Genomic DNA, 20,542 nt, shown 5'->3' with positions numbered 1-20,542 from the left:
ATTGATTGAAACACGTTGATTGAATTCCATCTTAGTAACATTGTGAGATGTTGACAGGTGTTATACCCTGCTGTAGCAAAACCAGATGATGCCATGCTTTACAACTGAACAGAATATACTGTGCCAAGGGAATTTTAATTTGCATGCAATAATGGAAGTATTAAACATTAAAATCAAGTAAAAACAATCTGATTACAGTTAGGATTGCCCATGAAAATTAATACTATTTTGAATACTAATCTTATTGAATTCCAAGATTTCATTCCCGGTGTACTAGCTATTTTTCTGTGAACTGTGTGGGGAAGCAGCTATTTTAAAATACTGTGGAACAGACCCAGCTTTGCGTCAGACTACATCTTTTGATTTGGAAACTTTCTTCTACTCCCAAAGGTGCAGATGAGCACTTAGTGTTGAGGTAACATCATTTAGCAGGCATGCTGAACCCTGTCATATACTGCCCTATGTTTGGAGAATACAGTTTTTAAAAATAAAATAAAATACTTCATTGTGCTACAATCTAGTGAGGCTTTGTTCAGGTTAAGGCTTTTTTGTTACTTGTATACAGGAAGCTGATTTTTGCTGATAAGCTAATGTGTGTGTCAGACAGTTTCTCAACATATGTTCAGGGAAGGACATAAATACTGTTCTAGCTGCCTTCACTTGCATTTCATAGCATATTTTCTGGAATCATTGTTAGTATTCATGTTGGAAAAGGGAACTTGAGAATTACCCCTAAGGTACAGTAACAAATTACATATCACATCTGATGGTATCTGCACCAGACAGCTTAATACAATATTAACAGGTTTCAGTCCAATTTGCTTCACAAATTATATTACACCATTACTTTTGTTCTCTTCCAAAGAAAAAACATTAAAGCTTCATGCTTGCTGAGTAAAGTTTGGGAGCCCTCTGGATGTGATAATTTGTCTCTTATTCATGTTGCCTTTGTGATCTAGACCTATTATGAATGAATGTTTTGCTTCGCTTTCACCACGCATGTCAGTCAGGTTTGCTTTTTCATTCTGCATTGTTTTTCCTCCCTTCAGCACTCAGTTTGCTGACTGTTTGCTGTTTCCCCAGGTTTTCTGAGAGTGCTTTTGTGCTGGGTTCCCTTGCTTCACTTCCATGCTGAAAGTGATTCAAAGGTATACAGATTTCCTCAGATTTTTCCTCCCCGCACTTTTCCCCAGTCCCTAGTAGGCTACTCTGTACCTCTGTAGACCACTCCACCCACTCTGTGCCTTCCACCATTCCCTCACTGTTTTAAATTTAATTTTTTACAAGCAATCTGAGTCTAGTGAAATGAGACTAATTTTAATCTCAGATTCCTGTAAAAAGAGCAAAAAATGACTCCTGGCTAGGCTGCATTTTCCTGCTTTTGTTGGCTTTTGCATAACACTGATTTCCCTGCCACTTTTGTGGCTATTAGCAATGGAAAAGAAACTTTTTGTGTGTGTGCTTGTGCCTGGGACAGGGGTCATCTTCGTGCTCTTTTACTGAATGACCTTTACAGTTGATTTGAGTTGCTATGAAGCCTTAAAGAGGTGGCAAGTAAGGAGGGGCAGGGCAAGTTGATACAGGTGAACTGCTCCTTTTGAAGCTGTCTAACAAATGAGATCTCAGCTGAGTAAAGCTGCACCTCTCCAGCACTCCCTTCTGTTTGCTCCCTGAATGTACAGCAAGCTCGGCTGGGCTACCCTCTCACATCTTGCAATGCCAGTGCATTCTGTTCATGTTCCTAAAAGAGGTGGCAGGTGAAGTGGATATTATGTTAAGCAACAACAGAAGGGGAAAACAGGTGATAGAGAACTTCTCACTTTGAAGCTGCCTGACAAATGGGATCTTGCTGCCTGCAAGCAGAAGAGTTAGTTTCCGGCTCCTCTCCAGCACTTCCTTCCATCAGCTCCCCACATGCACAGTGAATCTGGCTGGGTTGCCCTCTCACAGCTTACACTGCCTGTGTCAATGGGTTCTACTGTGCATTCATCATGTTCCCCCGTGTTAGGAGATTGTGTGACTCTTTCCCATTTTTCACAGTGGCTGATGACACATCAGAGGATCCCTTAGTGCTCAACAATATGGAAAATGGGACTTCACAGCTGCTTGTCAATTGCAGAAATAGTCTAGTCAGTTTCCACAGTGGGATTTCTTCCTTTGCCTGAGTTCCTTTCTGTTCCCTTTCATTCAGTGAACTAACACTAAAATGCATGTGTAATGCCTGAACCACAAAGATTTAAATGGAAGGTGCTTGCTGGATGCTACTGCATAGCTGCAATAGGGCAATTGTGTATATATTTTTTTAAAAAAACAACCTTTGGATGCCACCCTGCACACATCACAAGTGATATTCCACTCCAATTTAGAAAAGTGCATTTTTTTAAAAAAAAAACCCTTTTGCAGGATGAATATACTGGAGGGGGAAAAATGGTATGTAAGGCAGGAACAGAATCCATAGTCAAGCTTAAAGGCTTATTGCTCCGAAAATCTGCAGTAAACTTTACATGCATAATGGGCCATAGTTAAAGGAAAAAATAATTTTATCTTGTATTCTTTAAAAAAAAAATTATTTTCAAATTGCAAAATTTAAAATAACACAACATTGTACTTTGTTAATGTTTATTAATGTTACTTTAGTGTTATAACATTGTACTTTGTTAATGTTTATTAATGTTACTTTAATCAAGTAGAAATAATCATATACAATCTGTGGATTATGAACTTTGGCTTCAGTGTAGACTTGGAAGGGGCCTTATTTTTGAACTGCTTATAATGTCATAATTTAAGTACAAATCAGAGAAGCACAGACCTGCAATTCCAAAACTAATCCAGGCTATCACTTTTCAGTAAGTATTATACCCACATTAAATTCTAATTGTTTATTTTAAAAGTTTGTCACCAAAAGAGATTAACACTCACTATAATGCAGGGTTTGATTGACAGTCTTTTGCCTGTGTGCACCCTTCCCCTCTGATTGGTAGCACCAGCCGAGAAGAACTTTAAGAGCAGCTGACTGCTGAAGGAAAGTGTCTTTTGGGGCTATTTGTCACCTCCACCATGTCAGTAGCCAGACAGTCGGAGTTGGTATGCCTCTCGGAGACAATCAGAGTCACTTTTAAAGTGAAAGGATGCAACTCCTTGCCCTTTCTGTATACTACAAAATCTGAGGGAAAGTTCAAGACCACAGAATTATACCTCGCCCTTCTCTCAGAGTGGCTTACAATCTTCTTTATCTTCTTCCTCCACGACAGACATCCTGTGATGTAGGTGAGGCTAAGAGAGCTCTCACAGAAGCTGCCCTTTCAAGGACAACTGTTGCGAGAGCTATTGCTAACCCAAAGCCATTCCAGCAGCTGCAAGTGGAGGAGTGGAGAATCAAACCCAGTTCTCTTATATAAGAGTCTGAACACTTAACCACTACACCAAATTGGCTCTGCACCATGAGAGCTTTTATTCTACATGTCAGCCAAGCTGAAAACCATTTATTTGCAGTGTTAAAAACTGAGGAAAAGTTAGGCAGAAGACACTGGCCAGTAGATTGAAACTGCCAGTTTAACCAAATAGAAAAGGAACGTGGGGACTGCCTGCAATACTTGGGGAGGGGGGATCTCATCTCCCCACACACTTTCTGCCCGGGTTCCCCTGCAGCTGCCAGACCCACTGATTACCCGCCCCCTTATTCTTGCCAGCTTGTTTGGAATTGCTCCAGATGGGTTTGCCAAGGCTTCTTTCCCTCCCTTCCCTTTCCGTGGCTCATCCAGAACTGCTCTGGACAGGCTCACGAAGGCTTCTTTCCCCCTTCCTTTTGGCAGCTTTTCTGGAGCTGCTCCAGGTGGGTTTCCTGAGGTGTCCTTCCTCCCCTTCCCTTCAGTCCACATCCAGGCTCAGAGCAAGAGCTGGCATCCTCTGCCATAGCAGCTATGTCTGAGCAGTAGCCACTGTTAATTCCAAACCCAGTGTGGCTCCTCTGTCCTGCTACCAACTGCCAAGGTGTGTTCTCTGTGCTTGTGCAGAGAATGCTACTTTAATTTGGGAGATTTAAACACCACTGTGTATTTTTTTTTAAATTTTCAGATTTTTCAGTATACCTGGGGACCGCCCCAGGGGACTGCCTCATCCTCTGCCTATCTGTGGAAATAAGTATCCACAGCTTGTAATTACATATATCAGGGGTGGCCAACGGTAGCTCTCCAGATGTTTTTTGCTTATAACTCCCATCAGCCAGCTTGGTCAATGGCTGGAGCTGATAAGAGTTGTAGACAAAAAACATCTGGAAAGCTTCTGTTGGCCACCACTGACATATATAGATATTGCTTCTAGGAAACTGAGAATATTTCCTTCTCAGTTATTAATTGGGTTCAACTCTGAGAGGATCCCAGTTTGTGTAAAAGGAAATAGATTTAGACATATCCAGAGTCAAAAGGAATGCTATAATCTCACAGGGAGGGAGATAAGCACAGAAAGAAAGTACTAGCATCCAGGAAACTATCTTAGTTAAATATATCTTTATGAAGACACATTTTTGTGGTGAAGAAATCTCTGACAGTGAACTCTCTCGCTGTTTATGAAAATAAGCATTTATGAAAATAAGCATCAACATATACTCTGAAGTCTGTTAAAAATATTACAACCTGTAAATACAACAAAATTTACCTCCGCTTTTGCATCCCCTGCCTATCTCTAACCCAGCCAAGCATGTTAAATAATACTGTCATTTCAGATTGAACTTTATAACATCTTGAGTACCTTTATAAATAAAGGGATTTTCTAGAGGGCTCCTGCTTATCTTCAGCAAATCTCTCAGCTAAGCAAAAGCCAAATAGCATATCTGACAAAAGAGGTGGGACACTAAGAAATTTTAAAATTTTTTATTAACACATGCTACTGTGGGCTGATCAGTCAGAGAGGGAAACAGATTTTTAGTGTTTTTGGTGGAAAAATCTGGCTCAGTAAAAGAAGCAGCTGGGGTTGATCATACCTAAGTATACACTTTCTGTTTTACTTGGAGTCTTATGTTTTATAGTGACCTTCCTGAAGCTTAATCATTGTATCAGCTAGTTTTGTGAACTTTTTTTTTTTGTACAATGCATCTGGTCAGAAAACCCAAAGCAGTATTTGCTTTAAAGCTTATGCAAAGTTAATCTTGCAAAATAAACAAATTTAAATTGTGCAAGTTTCATCAGTTGTTGAGAGACTATGCTTGTTTTATCTATGTTGTTGGAGAAAGCATAGCTAACTGCAGAATCTGCTGTCACAATGAGAATTGCATTTGCTGATGTTTTATTGGAATAGAGATGCATCAGACTAAATACTAAATGTTAAAAATGGTGCTAAATGTTAAAAATAGGAATTGCAGACCTGCATTACAGGTAGGTGCTACTTATATGGAGGTGTATCACTAGATCAGAGGATCTTGAGATTGGCTAACAGTTCAAGGGTTCCAGTCGTAAATCTCTGCTAATGCAACATATTTCTATCAGCAGCATGTGACTTCCCTTTCCCACTGTAATCCCTGAAATGCTGCTCCTGTCTCAGGAGTAACATGATGGGAAATTTAGAGAGGAATTTGTTGTGGGAAGAGGGAAATTAACACATTGCCCCCTTTCATTAGTAGATCTTTACCATGAGATCCAAAGCATTATTTATGTGGTCTTCATAACCTTTTCAAGAATTAATAAGAAAAAATTATGAGAAATGAGCTCGCATTACAAAATTTATGCTTCTACTCCAGATGGGTCTTCTGTTTCTGGGAAGAATTAGTAACATGGCAGATTCAGTAAATTCACTGTTGTCTATCCAACCTTACAGTCCCTCTAATGGATCAATATTTCTGTTTGTAGAAAAGACAGTGGAGATTTCTGCCAATTCCCCCTCTCACTGCCAGCCACCACTTTGTCCTATGCTGTTCCTGAGGGTCCAATGTAATCCTTCTTCCCCTCCTCCCCCAAGGGTATCAGAAAAGTGGAGGGGTCAGTTTCTGTGTGTAAGAGAAGGACTGCCACAATTGTCTCCCCTTCTTAATTTGGTAGCTGTTAGGGATGGGCACAAACCAGGTGCTGAGCCAAAATCCAAACTGAACTTTGCCCAATTCAAGACTCGTGAGTCAAAGTTTGTTGCCTATGTGTTTGCTGAACAAATCTCCAAGCTTTTTGGGCTTGACTTGGAGTGGCTCAGAAAGCAAAACCCACCCACAGAGTCTGGTGTGAAAATGCTAGGTAATGGTGGAAGTGGTCACATTTTCGAGCTTTGGAAACTCAAAGCTTGACAGGCAGTGCTGCCTGCCAATACCAGAGTTCCCTTCCCATTGCTCACAATGGGGGGGGGGGGTAATCTGTGCATCAGGACTGAGAAAGGGGGGCAGTTCTTTTAAAGTGATTGTTTCACCCTCCCGAACCCAGGTCTTGGTCACACATGCCAAGTCCACTTCAGTAGTGTATCTTTCAATAATATTCTTCTATCAACTTTATGTCCAAAGAATGGGCAAGAGAAGAATTCAATATTTGAGGCTCCATTTGAATGCATTTCTCATTATTGTTTTTTTTTTCTATTTCAAAGACACATTCCTATTGCTTTGATTAAAGGCAAAAAGTATATTTTTGGTATTTGCACACAATCACTTGCAGGCTTAAAACTGCCAAAAAATCCTGTTATGATTTCAACTAAAATTTCTCTTTATTGGCAATACTCTGAAGCAATTGCATTTTTCATTTAGTGTAGAAAAAGTCTGTACAGTGAGACAGGTAAATGCCTGTGGCAAGTTTTTAGAAAATGAATGTTTTAATTATTGAACTTAAATGCAATGGAACTTTTCATTTAAGTTATATGCATGCAGGATCAGTAATAGTTGTGTCTAAATGTATCTTACTGTCTTACATCCTGCATTTGCAAATGTAGCATCCAGTGACCCATCATCCTCTTTTTAGGATATCCATTGTAGTACAGGGATCAGAGTGTTGGACTAGGATCTGGGAGTCCCAGGTTTGAATCCTTATCCAGTGTGTGAGAATGCCACGGAAGTTTGCTGGGTGACCTTGGACCAATCACATACTCTTAGCCTAACTCACCTCAAAGGTTTGTTGGGTAATAAAATGGAGGAGAGGATATAAACTGCTTTGGGTCTCATTGGGGAGAAAGGCAGGGTATAAATGAAGTAAAATAAACAAATGAACAAATCATGTTGGTAGTATAATATCTTTGTACCACACAAAAATATTTTATTTGACAATAGACTACTTTTGTGAAGATAGGCTACCTCACACTTCTTGAAACCTCCTTGTATTGTAAAACCTTCAGATCCTTAATCTGGACACTATAAGCTGTAGTGACAGTGATGCCATTATACATAAATGGATATATGTTGTCATTTTTAAATCATATAAATAAATTTTGTTATTCTGGTTGTAGACTGAAACAATACAAAATGGAAGTAGTTTGGGTGAATGGATCAAGAACCTCCTAGGAATGTGTCTGTGAGAACTATCAATGATGCACATAAATGCCTGAGTACTGAACTGTGTCATTGGTGTAAAGAATAATCTACCCTTTTGAGGTTCTGTGTTCTGCTCCATGTAGTATCCAAATTCTATAATTCCTCCACACTTTATGGTATGCTGAAACTACCTAAGTATAAGTGTATGACTTTGAATATGAATTTGTGAGCTATAGCTATATAGGATTTGCATCTTATGAGTAGCAGTCATTTCCCTGAAGTAAAAGAATAGGACTAAGCAACCTCTTTGTATTAACAAAAAAGTTCACTAGCTGGTTCTACATTTTCCTTTTTGTTTTTCTTTTCTCCTTTGGCAGTTGCATTTTCAGGTCTTGGCTTTACCACCTTCTACTTAGCTGGGAAGTTGCACTGCTTCACCGATAAAGGCCGGGGGAAAAGCTGGCGACTCTGTGCAGCAATCCTACCCCTGTACTGTGCCATGATGATAGCTCTATCACGAATGTGCGATTACAAGCATCATTGGCAAGGTGAGCCATAGCAGTCCCATCCTTGTGGTAACTATCTTTATGTTTTACCTGCTGTACAGAGTCTAATATGCATGGATTCTTAGGAGCCAGCTAAATAATTAGTCTTATTAAGTACAAGAAAGTTTCATATATAAGCTTTAAAAAGATTTCCAATTAATTGTGAAATAAACTACATGTCAGGCTTAGTTAAGGCATTTGTTCTAACACAAATTTAGATCTGTAGGTCTGCAATACACTTTATTCTTTCCACTAACCTTCATACTCAATTGTTCAATAAGTTTGGACAGTTGCAATAATCAGCGGTTGCATAAGTGAAACCAAAGGAAAGCTGGATAGTGCAGGTACAAATCTCTTTCCCTTACTCCCTTGCTGGCCCCATCTTTAAAAAAGGTTTCCAGAGGAGATTCAGAAAATTACAGGCCAGTCAGTCTGACTTCAATACCAGGAAAGTTGGTGGAAACCGTTATCAAAGAGAGAATTAGTAGGCACATTGATAAACAGAAGTTACTGAGGAAGATTCAGCATGGGTTCTGTAAGGGAAGATCTTGTCTCACTAACCTGTTAGTATTCTTTGAGGGGGTGAACAAACATGTGGACAAATAGATGTTGTTTACCTTGACTTCCAGGAAGCTTTTGATAAAGTTCCTCATCAAAGGCTCCTTAGTAAGCGTGAGAGTCATGGGGTAAAAGGACAAGTGCTCTTGTGCATCAACAACTGGTTAATTAATAGGAAACAGAGAGTGAGTATAAATGGGCAATTTTCAGAGTGGAGGGTGGTAAGCAGTGGGGTACTGCAGAGCTCGGTACTGAGTCTGATGCTTTTTAACTTGTTCATTAATGATTTGGAGTTGGGAGTAAGCAGTGAAGTGGCTAAATTTGCAGATGACACTAAATTGTTTAGGGTGATGAGAACCAGAGAGGATTGTGAGGCATTCCAAAGGGATCTGTCTAGGCTGGGCGAGTGGGCATCGATGTGGCAAATGAGGTGGTGGTGGCTACAAGCATAGAAAGCTTCAAGAGGGAATTGGATAAGCATATGGAGCAGAGGTCCATCAGTGGCTACTTTTGTTGTTCAGTCGCACAGTCGAGTCCAACTCTTTGCGACCCCATGGACAAAGTCACGCCAGGCCCTCCTGTCTTCCACCATCCTCTGAAGTCTGCTCAAATTCATGTTTGTTACATCAGTAACTGTCCAGCCACCTCATCTTTTGCCATCCACTTCTTCTTTTGCCTTCTGTCTTTCCTAGCATCAGGATCTTCTCCAGGGAGTGCTCCCTTCTCATTTGGTGGCAAAAGTATTTGAGTTTCAGCTTCAGCATCTGACCTTCCAGTGAACAGTCTGGGTTGATTTCCCTTAGGACTGACTGATTTGATCTTCTTGCAGTCTGAGGGACTCTTCAAGAGTTTTCTCCAGCATCACATCTCAAAAGCATCTATTCTTCTGTGCTCAGCCTTCCTTATGGTCCAGCTCTCAGTGGCTACTAGCCACAGAGTATTGTTGGAACTCTCTGTCTGGAGCAGTGATGCTCTGTATTCATGGTGCTTGGGGAGGGGCACAGTGTGTGGGGGGGGTGCTTCTAGCCCCACTGGTGGACCTCCTGATGGCACTTGGGGTTTTTTTGCCACTGTGGGACACAGAGTGTTGGACTGGATGGGCCTTTGGTCTGATCCAACATGGCTTCTCTTATGTTCTTATGAGGTTCAATGTGGCCAAGTGCAAAGTAATGCACATTGGGGCAAAAAATCCTAACTATAAATACAAGTTGATGGGGTGTGAACTGGAGGAGACTGACCAAGAGAGAGATCTTGTGGCTGTGGTAGATAACTCACTGAAAATGTCGGGACAGTGTGCAAATTCAATAAAAAAAAAAAGCCAATGCCATGCTGGGAATTATTGGGAAGGGGATTGAAAACAAATCAGCCAGTATCACAATGCCTCTGTATAAATCGATGGTGCAGCCTCATTTGGAGTACTTTGTACAATTCTGGTCACTGCACCTCAAAAAAGATATTATGGCATTGCAAAAAGTCCAGAAAATGACAGCTAGAATGATTAAAGGGTTGGAACACTTTCCCTGTGAAGAAAGGTTAAAACGCCTGGGGCTCTTTCGCTTGGAGAAACATCGACTGAGGGATGACATGATAAGAGGTTTACAAGATTATGCATGGGATAGAGAAGGTAGAGAAAGAAGTACTTTTCTCCCTTTCTTACAATACGAGGACACTCAATTAAATTGCGGAGCAGTCGGGTTTGAACTGATAAAAGGAAATACTTTTTCACCCAAAGGGTGATTAACACATGGGATTCTCTGCCACAGGAGGTGGTGGCAGCTACAAGCCTAGACAGCTTCAATAGGGGATTGGTTAAGCATATGGAGCAGAGGTCCATCAGTGGCTATTAGCCACAGCTTATCATTGGAACTCTCTGTCTGGGGGGGGGGGCACAGTGGGAGGGCTTCTATTGTCCTGGCCTCACTGGTGGACCTCCAGATGGCACTTGGGTTTTTTGGCCACTGTGTGACACAGAGTGTTGGACTGGATGGGCCATTGGCCTGATCCAACATGGCTTCTCTTATGTTCTTATACTGATGTTTGAAACTGAATGCCTGGGACTGGCGTGTCAGACTGGGGACAGAGCAAAGAAACTGCCTGTAAATTGTTAGTTTAAAGCTGACCAGGCGACAACTCCCTGAAAATGTGTTAAACTATTTGTTTAACTGAGTACAGATCTTAGAACTAGGGATGGGCATGAACCCAACTGCAAAGGAAAATTCATTGTGAAATTTGCCCCATTCATGGTTCACAAACTGAAGCTCCTGTTGGGTCTACTATCATGAACTTCCACCAACTTTTAAAGTGGTTTGTGGTAGTTCATGGCGGATCATGGATAGAGCAGGAAGCAGGGGTTTTAAGGGATACAAGTCCCATTAAATTCCTGCTTTTTGTTCCCTGCGAAAGCTGTAAAATCAACTGACCAAAAACAGCTAGTATGGGGACTTTATGTGGTTTCTTTCAGTGGGATTTGTGGAGCTGCGAACCACAAACCGATTCAGTTTGCAAATGAAACCTCCCAGTTTGATTTGTTTAGTGGTTCTGCACAAACCATGAACTGACACGAACCTCGTTTTTCCAGTTCATGCCAATCCCTGCTTAGAACTATGCCATAAAGATTGTTTCAAAATTTGACTCATACCTGATTGGACATCTTCCTTTAATTTCACTTAATGATTCAAGACTATGGCATCTAATACACAAATACTACATGGTACAATATTATTTTTTCTGGTCCAGTACTCAGTGTATGATGTGTTCAAAATGTCTGTGTAACTATGGGGGCATACTTTATATAGGGATGTAAAATGTTAGAAATTATTCTCAAGGTTGTTGTATTGGTAAATTCTGGAGTATATTCTTTAGAATCCATTCTGCCCAAAGCCAGAATTATTCATGGAGTGAAATATGTGCTGTGAGACAAATAATTACAGTCACATTTTTTGTATGGTAGAAACAGAGTGTACCCAAGGGGATTACTGCTCAGTCCATTACAGCTGCATATACTTGTCTTTGAAGTTTAAGGAGATAGAATTGGGGGAGACTAGATTCTGGATGCCATTTGGAAGCCAGGGAATGTATTTTCAACATTTCCCCCCCCCCTCTCTTCTGGTGACCTTAGTGTTTACCTGAAAGGACCACATCTTCAATGGAAAAAGTAAATCACTCAGTACAGCATAGCCACAGGCTTTGTTGCTCAGCCATTGTCTTTTATGTTCAGTGGAGACAGGCAATTGTGCTGAATTACCTGTGGTGGCTTTGTGATAAGAACCTTAACTGCCCAGTTGGGAACAAATGAGGGCCATCAGTATAGTGTATGGGAACACAGATTCTATTGCTGAAAGTCAAGTAGGGCAGCCTCACACTAAAAAGTCCTACATAAGTATTGACCACATTGATACCTTGAATAACCTCAGACCTGGTGGAAAAATATGTATTAGTCAGTTTAGCCTGGATATCCCTGAGGACAAATGAATTAATTCCATTAAAATTCCAAGCATGTACATAATTATTTTTAACAAGACTTTTCCTCCCCACTTCTGAAAAGAGTGCAATTTATTTTACCAACAAGGTAAGCAGAAATAATTTTCATGAATAAAAGGCCACTGACTGTCAACACTGAATCTGGGACAAGCTTTTCTTTTGTACTTTTTAAAATGAAAAATGAAATTGAAATAACTTTGGGACAGTTCCAAAAAGTACAAAGTCACAAGCCCCTTCTGCTTCAGGGGAAAAAACCTTTAGAGTTTATTGGCTGTTTTGATGTATATTTTGGAAGGACCTGACAGAATATCTGCATGTTAGGAAGCCCTGATTACTTGGGCCAGAGAAAAGTGCCCCTGTGCATGTGCAGACTACATCCTTATCATTGTGTCACCATACTGAACTATCTTTGAGGGGCAAAGTTTTAAAATCACACATGAGAGAGGGAACAGATATATATTTTTGTCTGTTCCATTTTTATTTCCCTTTTCTTTCCAGGAGCTTGGGAGAGCATAAAGAAATCTCCACTCTTCCATTCTATCCTCAAAACATCCTGTGAAGTAGGTGAGGCTGAAAATTAGTGACCAACACAAGGTCACTTAGTGAGCTGTGTAACATTTCCACCCTTGCATCTTCCTAGCCTCCCTTACTCCCTATTTGTGTAACCATCCCACAAGCAGGCAAATGAGACCCAGCCCTGCTCAGATGTTGCAGAAGACATCATTTTGCTGAGGAAAACCCCCTCTTCCCAGCAGGGATTTCTCAGAGTTCTCAGTTCTTTCGAGGGTTTTTTTTTGGGGGGGGGGGGGCTCTCCTTCCAATTGTTGGCACCCTCCTTCCATTTTGATGCCAGGAGGAGCATCAAACAGGGTTGCCTTGTGATGTGCAGCTGACTAAAAAATAGCTACTATTGAGTTACTTACAGAAAGTCACCTTAAGCATGTCTCTGGAGAGGCAAGAGGCAAATTTTTGAAATAAATGTTAGGATTTTCCGAGCCAAATGGATTTGTATAATGGACCCTGATGTTCCTGAAAGGATACTGTCTGCAGATGTAAAAATGATTCTTTCTGCAGTCTTCTAAAGCACTCCATGTTGCAGTGAGTTGGAAGAAAGCCAGAATTGTCTCTTTGCTTTGGGGAAGAAAGAAGTGGGCACCAGGAAACAATTGGCAGTGCCTTGTTACCCATGTATGTCACATTGGTGATCACTACCTTCCAATGGCTACGTGCCTCCCCCCAATGTTATGCCTTTTGTTTTTTTCTCTTGTCAGCACACAATAGGGAAGAGGAAGAAGGTGGAGAAATGGTATCCCATGGCATCACTTCTGGCTGCATAACATGAAGTGACATCACTACATCTGTGATAAAAACAATAGAGTTTGGGAGAAATCCTAGAGCATCCCATGACATGGTGACATCACTTCCTGCTGTGCAGCAAGAAGTGACATTGTATGGTACCATTTTGGTAAGCCCCCCCTCCCGGTCTTTGGGGGTTTCCAGCTATTTCTCTGCTTTGTTGGATCATCTGAAAAAACCCCTCCCCATACAAGATAGATAGCCATTATGGTGTAGTTGTCACAAGCAATGAACTCTAATCTGGAGAACCGGGTTTGCTTCCTGTCTCCTCCACATATAGCCTGCTGGGTGACCTTGAGCCAGTCACAGTTATCTGAGAACTCTCTCAGCCCCATCTACCTCACAAGGTGCCTGTTGTAGGGAGAGGAAGGGAATGTGATCATAAGATAGAGAAAAACAGGGTATAAAAGCCTACTCTTCTTGTTCACACATAAGGAATAATGTTTCAGTGGTAGTAGACCAAGCTTCACCTTCTTTGCTATTTCAACCCAAAACTGCCCTTGAATTACCCCACAATCAGGCAAGCAAGACCCTGTTCAGATGATGCAGAAGACATCATTTTTGCAGAGGAACCCCAGCCCCCTTCCCAGCAGGGATTTCTGCTTTACATAGAATTCTCCTGCATCTCTGGATGTGAGTTATAAACATATTTTCCAACTAGTGTCATGTAGGAACACATTATTACAGATTTGACTCCATGTTTCCTGAATCCAGTGTAATCAGCTGGACCACAGTAACTGTTGGGTCAAAAAATAACCAACCTTCCATTTTGCATTTATTAAGACCTTTTTATGCTGCTATGCTCCCCAATGGGACCAGTAGCAGCTTTCAGAAATTTTTGAAACTATTTCTGGCACTGCCTGGAGACCCAATGTCTCGCCAGGAGCTGACAGGAGATACATCTGCTCCAGACTGAGGACTGGGCAAGTGGATGAGTCAGCTTGCTAAGCCTTAGGAGAAAGGTCTGGAGCTGCCTGATCAATTAGCTCTTGATTATCTGAAGGGATTTCTGATGAGCAAGAGTGACTGATCAGGCAGCTTCATACTAGCCTATTTCAAATAATAATAATATTATTTTTATTTATACCCCGCCCTCCCCGTTGAAGCAGGCTCAGGGCAGCTTACAAGGCATTTCAGAGAGTTTTCAGCATCCATGGAGCTGAGAAGCAGTGATTTCTCTCCTGGTCAAGAGGCTGTAGCAGGGAAAGGGAAGGGAAGAAGGCCATCCTTAACTCCTTTGCCAAAGGTCAGGAGGCTGGGCTGTAGCTGCTAGATTTTCCCCATGCACCAAAAAACCCTGCACTATAGCCCTGCTCAAAAGGGCAATGTTCTCCTGTGGAAAGGAGAGAGAGAGCCCAGAATGTCGAGACAACCAGGGTTTTTTTTGTAGCAGGAACTCCTTTGCATATTTTACCACACCCCTCTGATGTAGCCAGTCCTCCTGGAGCTTACAGTAGGCCCTGTACTAAGAGCTCTGTAAGCTCCAGGAGGATTGGCTACATCAGGGGTGTGTGGCCTAATCAGGCCCTGTGCTAGGGGTTCCTGTGCCCCAGGCTGAACCCTGCTCCTTCGCCCCCCCCAGTGGTATATTTGCACACGCTTTGTGCGCATGATCTGATGATGTCACTGTCACACATCTCGACTTTGCTGAGGCTTCCCAAGCCTCGGGAGGCCTTGGTGAAGTCCGGAAGACAGTGAGCGCTCTCAGAGCCAGGCTCTGAGCATTCTTGCTGTCACACACCCCAACTTCGCCAAGGCCTCCCAAGCCTCAGGAGGCCTTGGCGAAGTCTGGAAAGCAGCAGGCACACTCAGAGCTGGGCTCTGAGCACGCTCGCTGCCATGCCCCCCTGACTTCACCTAGGCTCTCCAAGCCTCGGGAAGCCTTGGTGATGTCAAGACGCCAGTGGGTGCAGGGCGTGAGGAGAGGGGAACCTCATGGTGCCCCTAGGCAACCACCTACTTGGCCTACTCCCATGCGTTGGCCCTGAGACTAATATGCGAAGGAGTTCCTGCTATGAAAAAAGCCCAGGAAACAACCATGGAGAGGAGATCTATATTCTTGCAAGGTTTGTTCCCCCTTGATCTGATTTATCTGTGGGTGTTGTTTGATTCTCTTGGTTTTGTTTGAATTATATGCCTTATTTTTAGCATGTTTTATGCTTTGGGATACTGTTTTAAATTGTATTGAAAGTTGCATTGGACATTTTGATGTGGAGTGTGGGATATAAATATTTTAACCAAACAAAAATTAAATCTTCAGACTTCTGCTTTACGCTCTTGCTCTCACTTCATCCACCATCTCTCTCTTTCCCTTCTCTTCCATATACCCATGCAGCATAGCCATCTTCCTCTTGCTCCTCCTCTTTCCTTTACACTATTTGTGGCAAACCCTCATGTACACAAGGGTAGTTGATTAGATGCTGCATTGGTTGTGTTGTAAGGATCATCTTTTCCCTATTGGTGATCATGCAATTGGGGTATTGTAAACCAAAACCCTTTTTCAAGCATACTGGTACTGGCTGCTTCACATTTAAACATGCCTGTCATTCACAGCCGAAGATGTATATAGATCTCTTGAGTACACGAAGATTTGCAACATTTGCTTGTGTTAAACTTGACTGATCTTCTTTGGAATGCTTTATTTTCAAGGGGAAAGGAGAATCCTCTGATAGGGCATGGGGGAGTCATTCTGAATGCTGAATAGTTTGAATGCAAAGTGTAATCAAAGGGAAAGAGGAAGATGTTGGTTGTTTAATGAGACAGCACTATGTTTAATTTTGTATGGTAACTTTTAAAAAGTTAAAGGAAGAGGCCATAAACATGATGCAATGCATTTAATGGATTCTGTTTTGAATTCCCGAAGGAAAACAGCCATGTAGTAAAAACATATTGTACTAATGTCTTGATTTTGTGATAAATATAATGAGTATAAGGGCTTTTTTCAGTCCGACAGTTCTTAATTGTCTGTAAAAATACATAGAGAGAATTTTAATAAAAGTGGAACACACAGGCATTGTACAGCAGTAGTTCTTATTTACCAATGACAATTAATTACCATTATTTGAGGCCTATATAATACCCATTATTTGGCATAAGAGTATAAAAACAATAGGTCTTCCCAGTGTGGCTTACAGCAGCTAGAATTCAAAGATGTACCATTTCATTATAAACAATAGTGGAAACCTATCCATGATCTTCTTTCATTTCTCATGTGAAAAGAGAGTGTATGTCAGACATTGTAACTTAGACCTAGCTGTGCCTTAAGTAGATGTGTTCACTTGCCCTAACTAACGCCATCTTGTATGCTATTACTAACCCTGGGAACAGAGATCTGCATTTCAAACAGAAGGAGACAGTTGCTAACCGCAAAGGGAGGAACTATTCAACTGGCACTAGCAAATGCCTTAAGCCTTTGAAGCTGGTATGCCCCAAGGTGACCAGCGGGGTTCTTTCCTTGGGAAAGAGATAAGGGAGTATGGGAACAGACAACTGTCTCTCGAGGTGTGAGAATGGTTTTATTGTTTTGCTTTCATGTACTCTACAAAATACCAGGCATAGCCTTGGAATGTATCAAACTAAACCTGCTTCTATCCCAGACCACTTGTTCTCAAATAAATGGATTAATTTCGAAACAAAATGATTCGTTTTCATTTGACGTTCCAGCGTCTGGCAGTGTATATGCTAGTCTATGATATGTGGACTTTCATTTGCTTTCATTTGTTTATGTTTTTTCAAATAGTCACTGAAGTTCTTGGTGATATGCTGAATGTTTAGAACTGCCAATCTCAGGACTGAATTAGCAGTCCATTGGTATCCTGTAAGGTCATCTCTAATGATTTGTATAATATGAAAATCTCCAACCATGAATAACAGCTGGAAAACTGGGCTAAAATCAATAAAATTAATTTTAACAGGGATAAATGTAAAGTTCTGCATTTAGGTAAAAAAAATCCAATGCATGGTTATAGGATGGGGGAGACTTGTCTTCGCAGTAGTATGTGCGAAAAGGATCTAGGGGTCTCAGTGGATCATACGCTGAACATGAGTCAACAGTGTGATGCGGTGCCTAAAAAGGCAAATGCAATTTTGGGCTGTATCAACAGAAGTATAGTGTCCAGATCACGTGATGTGATGGTATCTGCTCTGGTAAGACCTCATCTGGAGTATTGTGTTCAGTTTTGGGCATCACATTTTAAGAAGGATATAGACAAGCTGGAACGGGTCCAGAGGAGGGCAACAAAGATGGTGAGGGGTCTGGAGACCAAGTCCTATGAGGAAAGGTTGAAGTTGCTGGGATATTTACCCTGGAGAGGAGGCGGCTGAGAGGTGATATAATCACCATCTTCAAATACTTGAAGGGCTGTCATATAGAGGATGGTGTGGAATTGTTTTCTGTGGCCCTGGAAGGTAGAACCAGAACCAGTGGGTTGAAATTAAATCAAAAGAGTTACTGGCTCAACATTAGGAAGAACTTCCTGACTGTTAGAACGATTCCTCAGTGGAACAGGCTTCCTTGGGAGGTGGTGGATTCTCCTTCCTTGGAGATTTTTAAACAGAGGCTAGATGGCCACCTGACAGCAATGAAGATCCTGTGAATTTAGGGGGAAGTGTTTGTGAGTTTCCTGCATTGTGTAGGGGGTTGGACTAGATGACCCTAGAGGTCCCTTCCAACTCTATGGTTCTATGATTCTATTTTTCTATCTGATATGTGATAGTCTGTGGTCCCTTCTGCATTGAAATCCCAGGGATGTTTTTCACTTGTACATTTCATACATGGATATTTTTTTTGTTTAGGGAAAAATGGTTACCTGCGGGATCTTTTACAGTTTCACAGGGCCTATAAGGCCAAGCCTTTGCATGAGGACAGCGAGGGTTGCCATCCTGGCACCTTTTCCTTTCCACCCCCTCTTGAGGGGATCCCCCCACCCCTGATGTGATCCAATAACTGAATAAGAGCACTTTAAAGACGCTATCAGGGTTTGTAATTTTAATGTAATGTTAATGTAATTGATGTGTGTGTGTGTGTGTGTGTGTGTATATATATATATATATATATATATATATATATATATATATATATATATATATATATATATATATTTATTTATTTATTTAATGTTACTGATTTTACTGCTGTTCATTGCCCTGAGCCTGGCACTGGCCAGGATAGGGCGATTCATCAAATACAATTAATAATAATAATGTTTCCAACAGCATGATTTTTATCATTTTTTTCTTCCAACCTAGATGCTTTTGTTGGCGGGGTCATTGGCCTCATATTTGCTTACATTTGCTACAGACAGCACTACCCTCCATTGAGTAACCTGGCTTGTCACAAGCCCTATGCCAGCCTTCTGGTTCAGACAACGCTGAAGAAAGAAGAAACATCTACAGTGGATAATGCTACCAGCCTGCCTCTAGAAGGGATAACAGAAGGTCCAGTATGACTAATACACCTGCAAGATGAACTTCTAGCTCTTTCATACATTCCGCCAATCCAAACTGGTCTCTCTGCATAATAGTATCTCTTAACAGCTGTGATTCTGCCATAACCTCTTCCTTTCATGACTCCATTTCTTTGCACTTGCATACTTTCTTCCTTGGTTTTCATTTGTTTTTATTTTGTTATGCTCTGTTCTCTACAAAATAAAAGAGTTGTTCACAGAAAGAATGTTTCTGAAATAAGCAAACATTTCAAGAGGACAAAGACTGAGTCTAAACCTATGAGATGCTGTTAATTAGTATTAATCAACATTTATTTGGCACTTTTTATGTAGAGAATATAATCCATAGCTTATTCACATCCAGTCATTATTCATATTTGCTCCAGTCATTGTTATTCCCATTTTATAGATGTGGGTCTGAAAGAATGGAAAAGAATGGTTTATTCAAGGATACCCACTGAAACTATGGCTGATCTGGAATGTGAGCCAGTTTCAGGACCAGCCTTTCATCCGGGGGACTATATCAGCTGCAGACGGGGTCCATGTCTTCGGGTGAGAAGTTCTGAGTGATTTGAACTGCCATTGATGTCAGACCAACTTTCTTGAGACATGTCTTGCAGATGGCAAAACTGGGCCATTGGATTTGTTCCTTTGTATCTCATATCTTTGTATACAAGTACAGAAAACTTCTGTTGCCAGTTGTCTTAACACAAGGTGTGAATATTTTTTTGTGCTGCCCGTCATGTTTTGGCAGGATTATTATGAGCTGACTACAGTGAAATAAGGTTTTTAAATACACAGAAGCATGAGAACTAGAGAAGGCCAAGGCAGCTGGCATAAGTCATTTCTGAGAAAGATGTTGACAGCACAGTCATGCAAAGCTATTGGAAGTGTCAGCTGGCAATAACGTATGTTGATAGGATCACTTGGACACTTTGTATTAACACATTAGTTTGTTTTTCCCCCTTGAGAGCACGGTAGTAATTACTTTCAAACTGAATGACTCACTTGAAAACAGCAAGCTGTGATCCTTTAAAAATATATATATAAAAAAATGAAAAGTGAAAGAACACATTTTTATTGAGTATGTGAATTTGTGAGCTATATATTCTTGTGTAATGGTTTCCGTAGACTTGCTGAAGCACTGGGGGTACTTTCCTATACCCACAACCTGCTCTGGAAAGCCTGGCTTCCAGCAACATATGTACTTAGTAATTTATTTTTAAGAGCTCTGTTTGCTGCTCAACAATTATGAATCTAACTCTTCTGTAAGTGCAGAGCTTAGATAGCTATTATACTACTACCCATGCATGTGTGAGGGAGTTGTTCATTAGCATACATTCTAACAGGTGTAGACCTCATTGCAAAACCACAGAAAAGGCTTATGGAGAAGGCTGAATTGAAAAACTCAATAGAGAAACATAACCCATGTTCAGAATTTGTCACATAGAAATGCAAAATATATGTAAATAGTCAAAAATGGAATTAATCTTTGGTGGGTGCTCATCTGGCTCATGGAAAAACAAACATACTTTTAAGAAAGAAAAGTCACAGCTCAGATTTATGAACCTGCTGTGGCATTTTTCAATGTACAAAAAACCAAAACCAAAACACATGTCTTGATGGAAGACTTGCATAGTATTAACTAGCCCACAAGTCCCTTTCCAGATCATGAACATTTCTGCAAAACCTCCTGAAGTTGCTGACTAGAAAAAGAGGTAAAATACAGG

At 41.0% G+C, this 20,542-nt stretch overlaps 1 protein-coding gene across 1 annotated transcript in view; it reads left to right on the top strand.

Moving 5' to 3' along the window:
• Window positions 1-19,036, top strand: part of PLPP4 (phospholipid phosphatase 4) — a 146,008-nt gene extending 126,972 nt beyond the window's left edge. Inside the window, exons 6-7 of the mRNA XM_060241514.1 lie at window positions 7,807-7,977; window positions 18,616-19,036. Coding sequence (XP_060097497.1) covers window positions 7,807-7,977; window positions 18,616-18,815 — 371 coding nt within the window. The 3' untranslated portion in view covers window positions 18,816-19,036. The remainder of the gene's footprint in view (window positions 1-7,806; window positions 7,978-18,615) is intronic.
• The last annotated feature ends 1,506 nt before the right edge of the window (window positions 19,037-20,542 follow it).

The sequence above is a fragment of the Heteronotia binoei genome, chromosome 6 (genome assembly GCF_032191835.1).
Source record: "Heteronotia binoei isolate CCM8104 ecotype False Entrance Well chromosome 6, APGP_CSIRO_Hbin_v1, whole genome shotgun sequence".
Lineage (NCBI taxonomy): Eukaryota > Metazoa > Chordata > Lepidosauria > Squamata > Gekkonidae > Heteronotia > Heteronotia binoei.
Note: the sequence above shows the minus strand (reverse complement) of the source record. Positions and strands in the feature narration are given on the sequence as shown.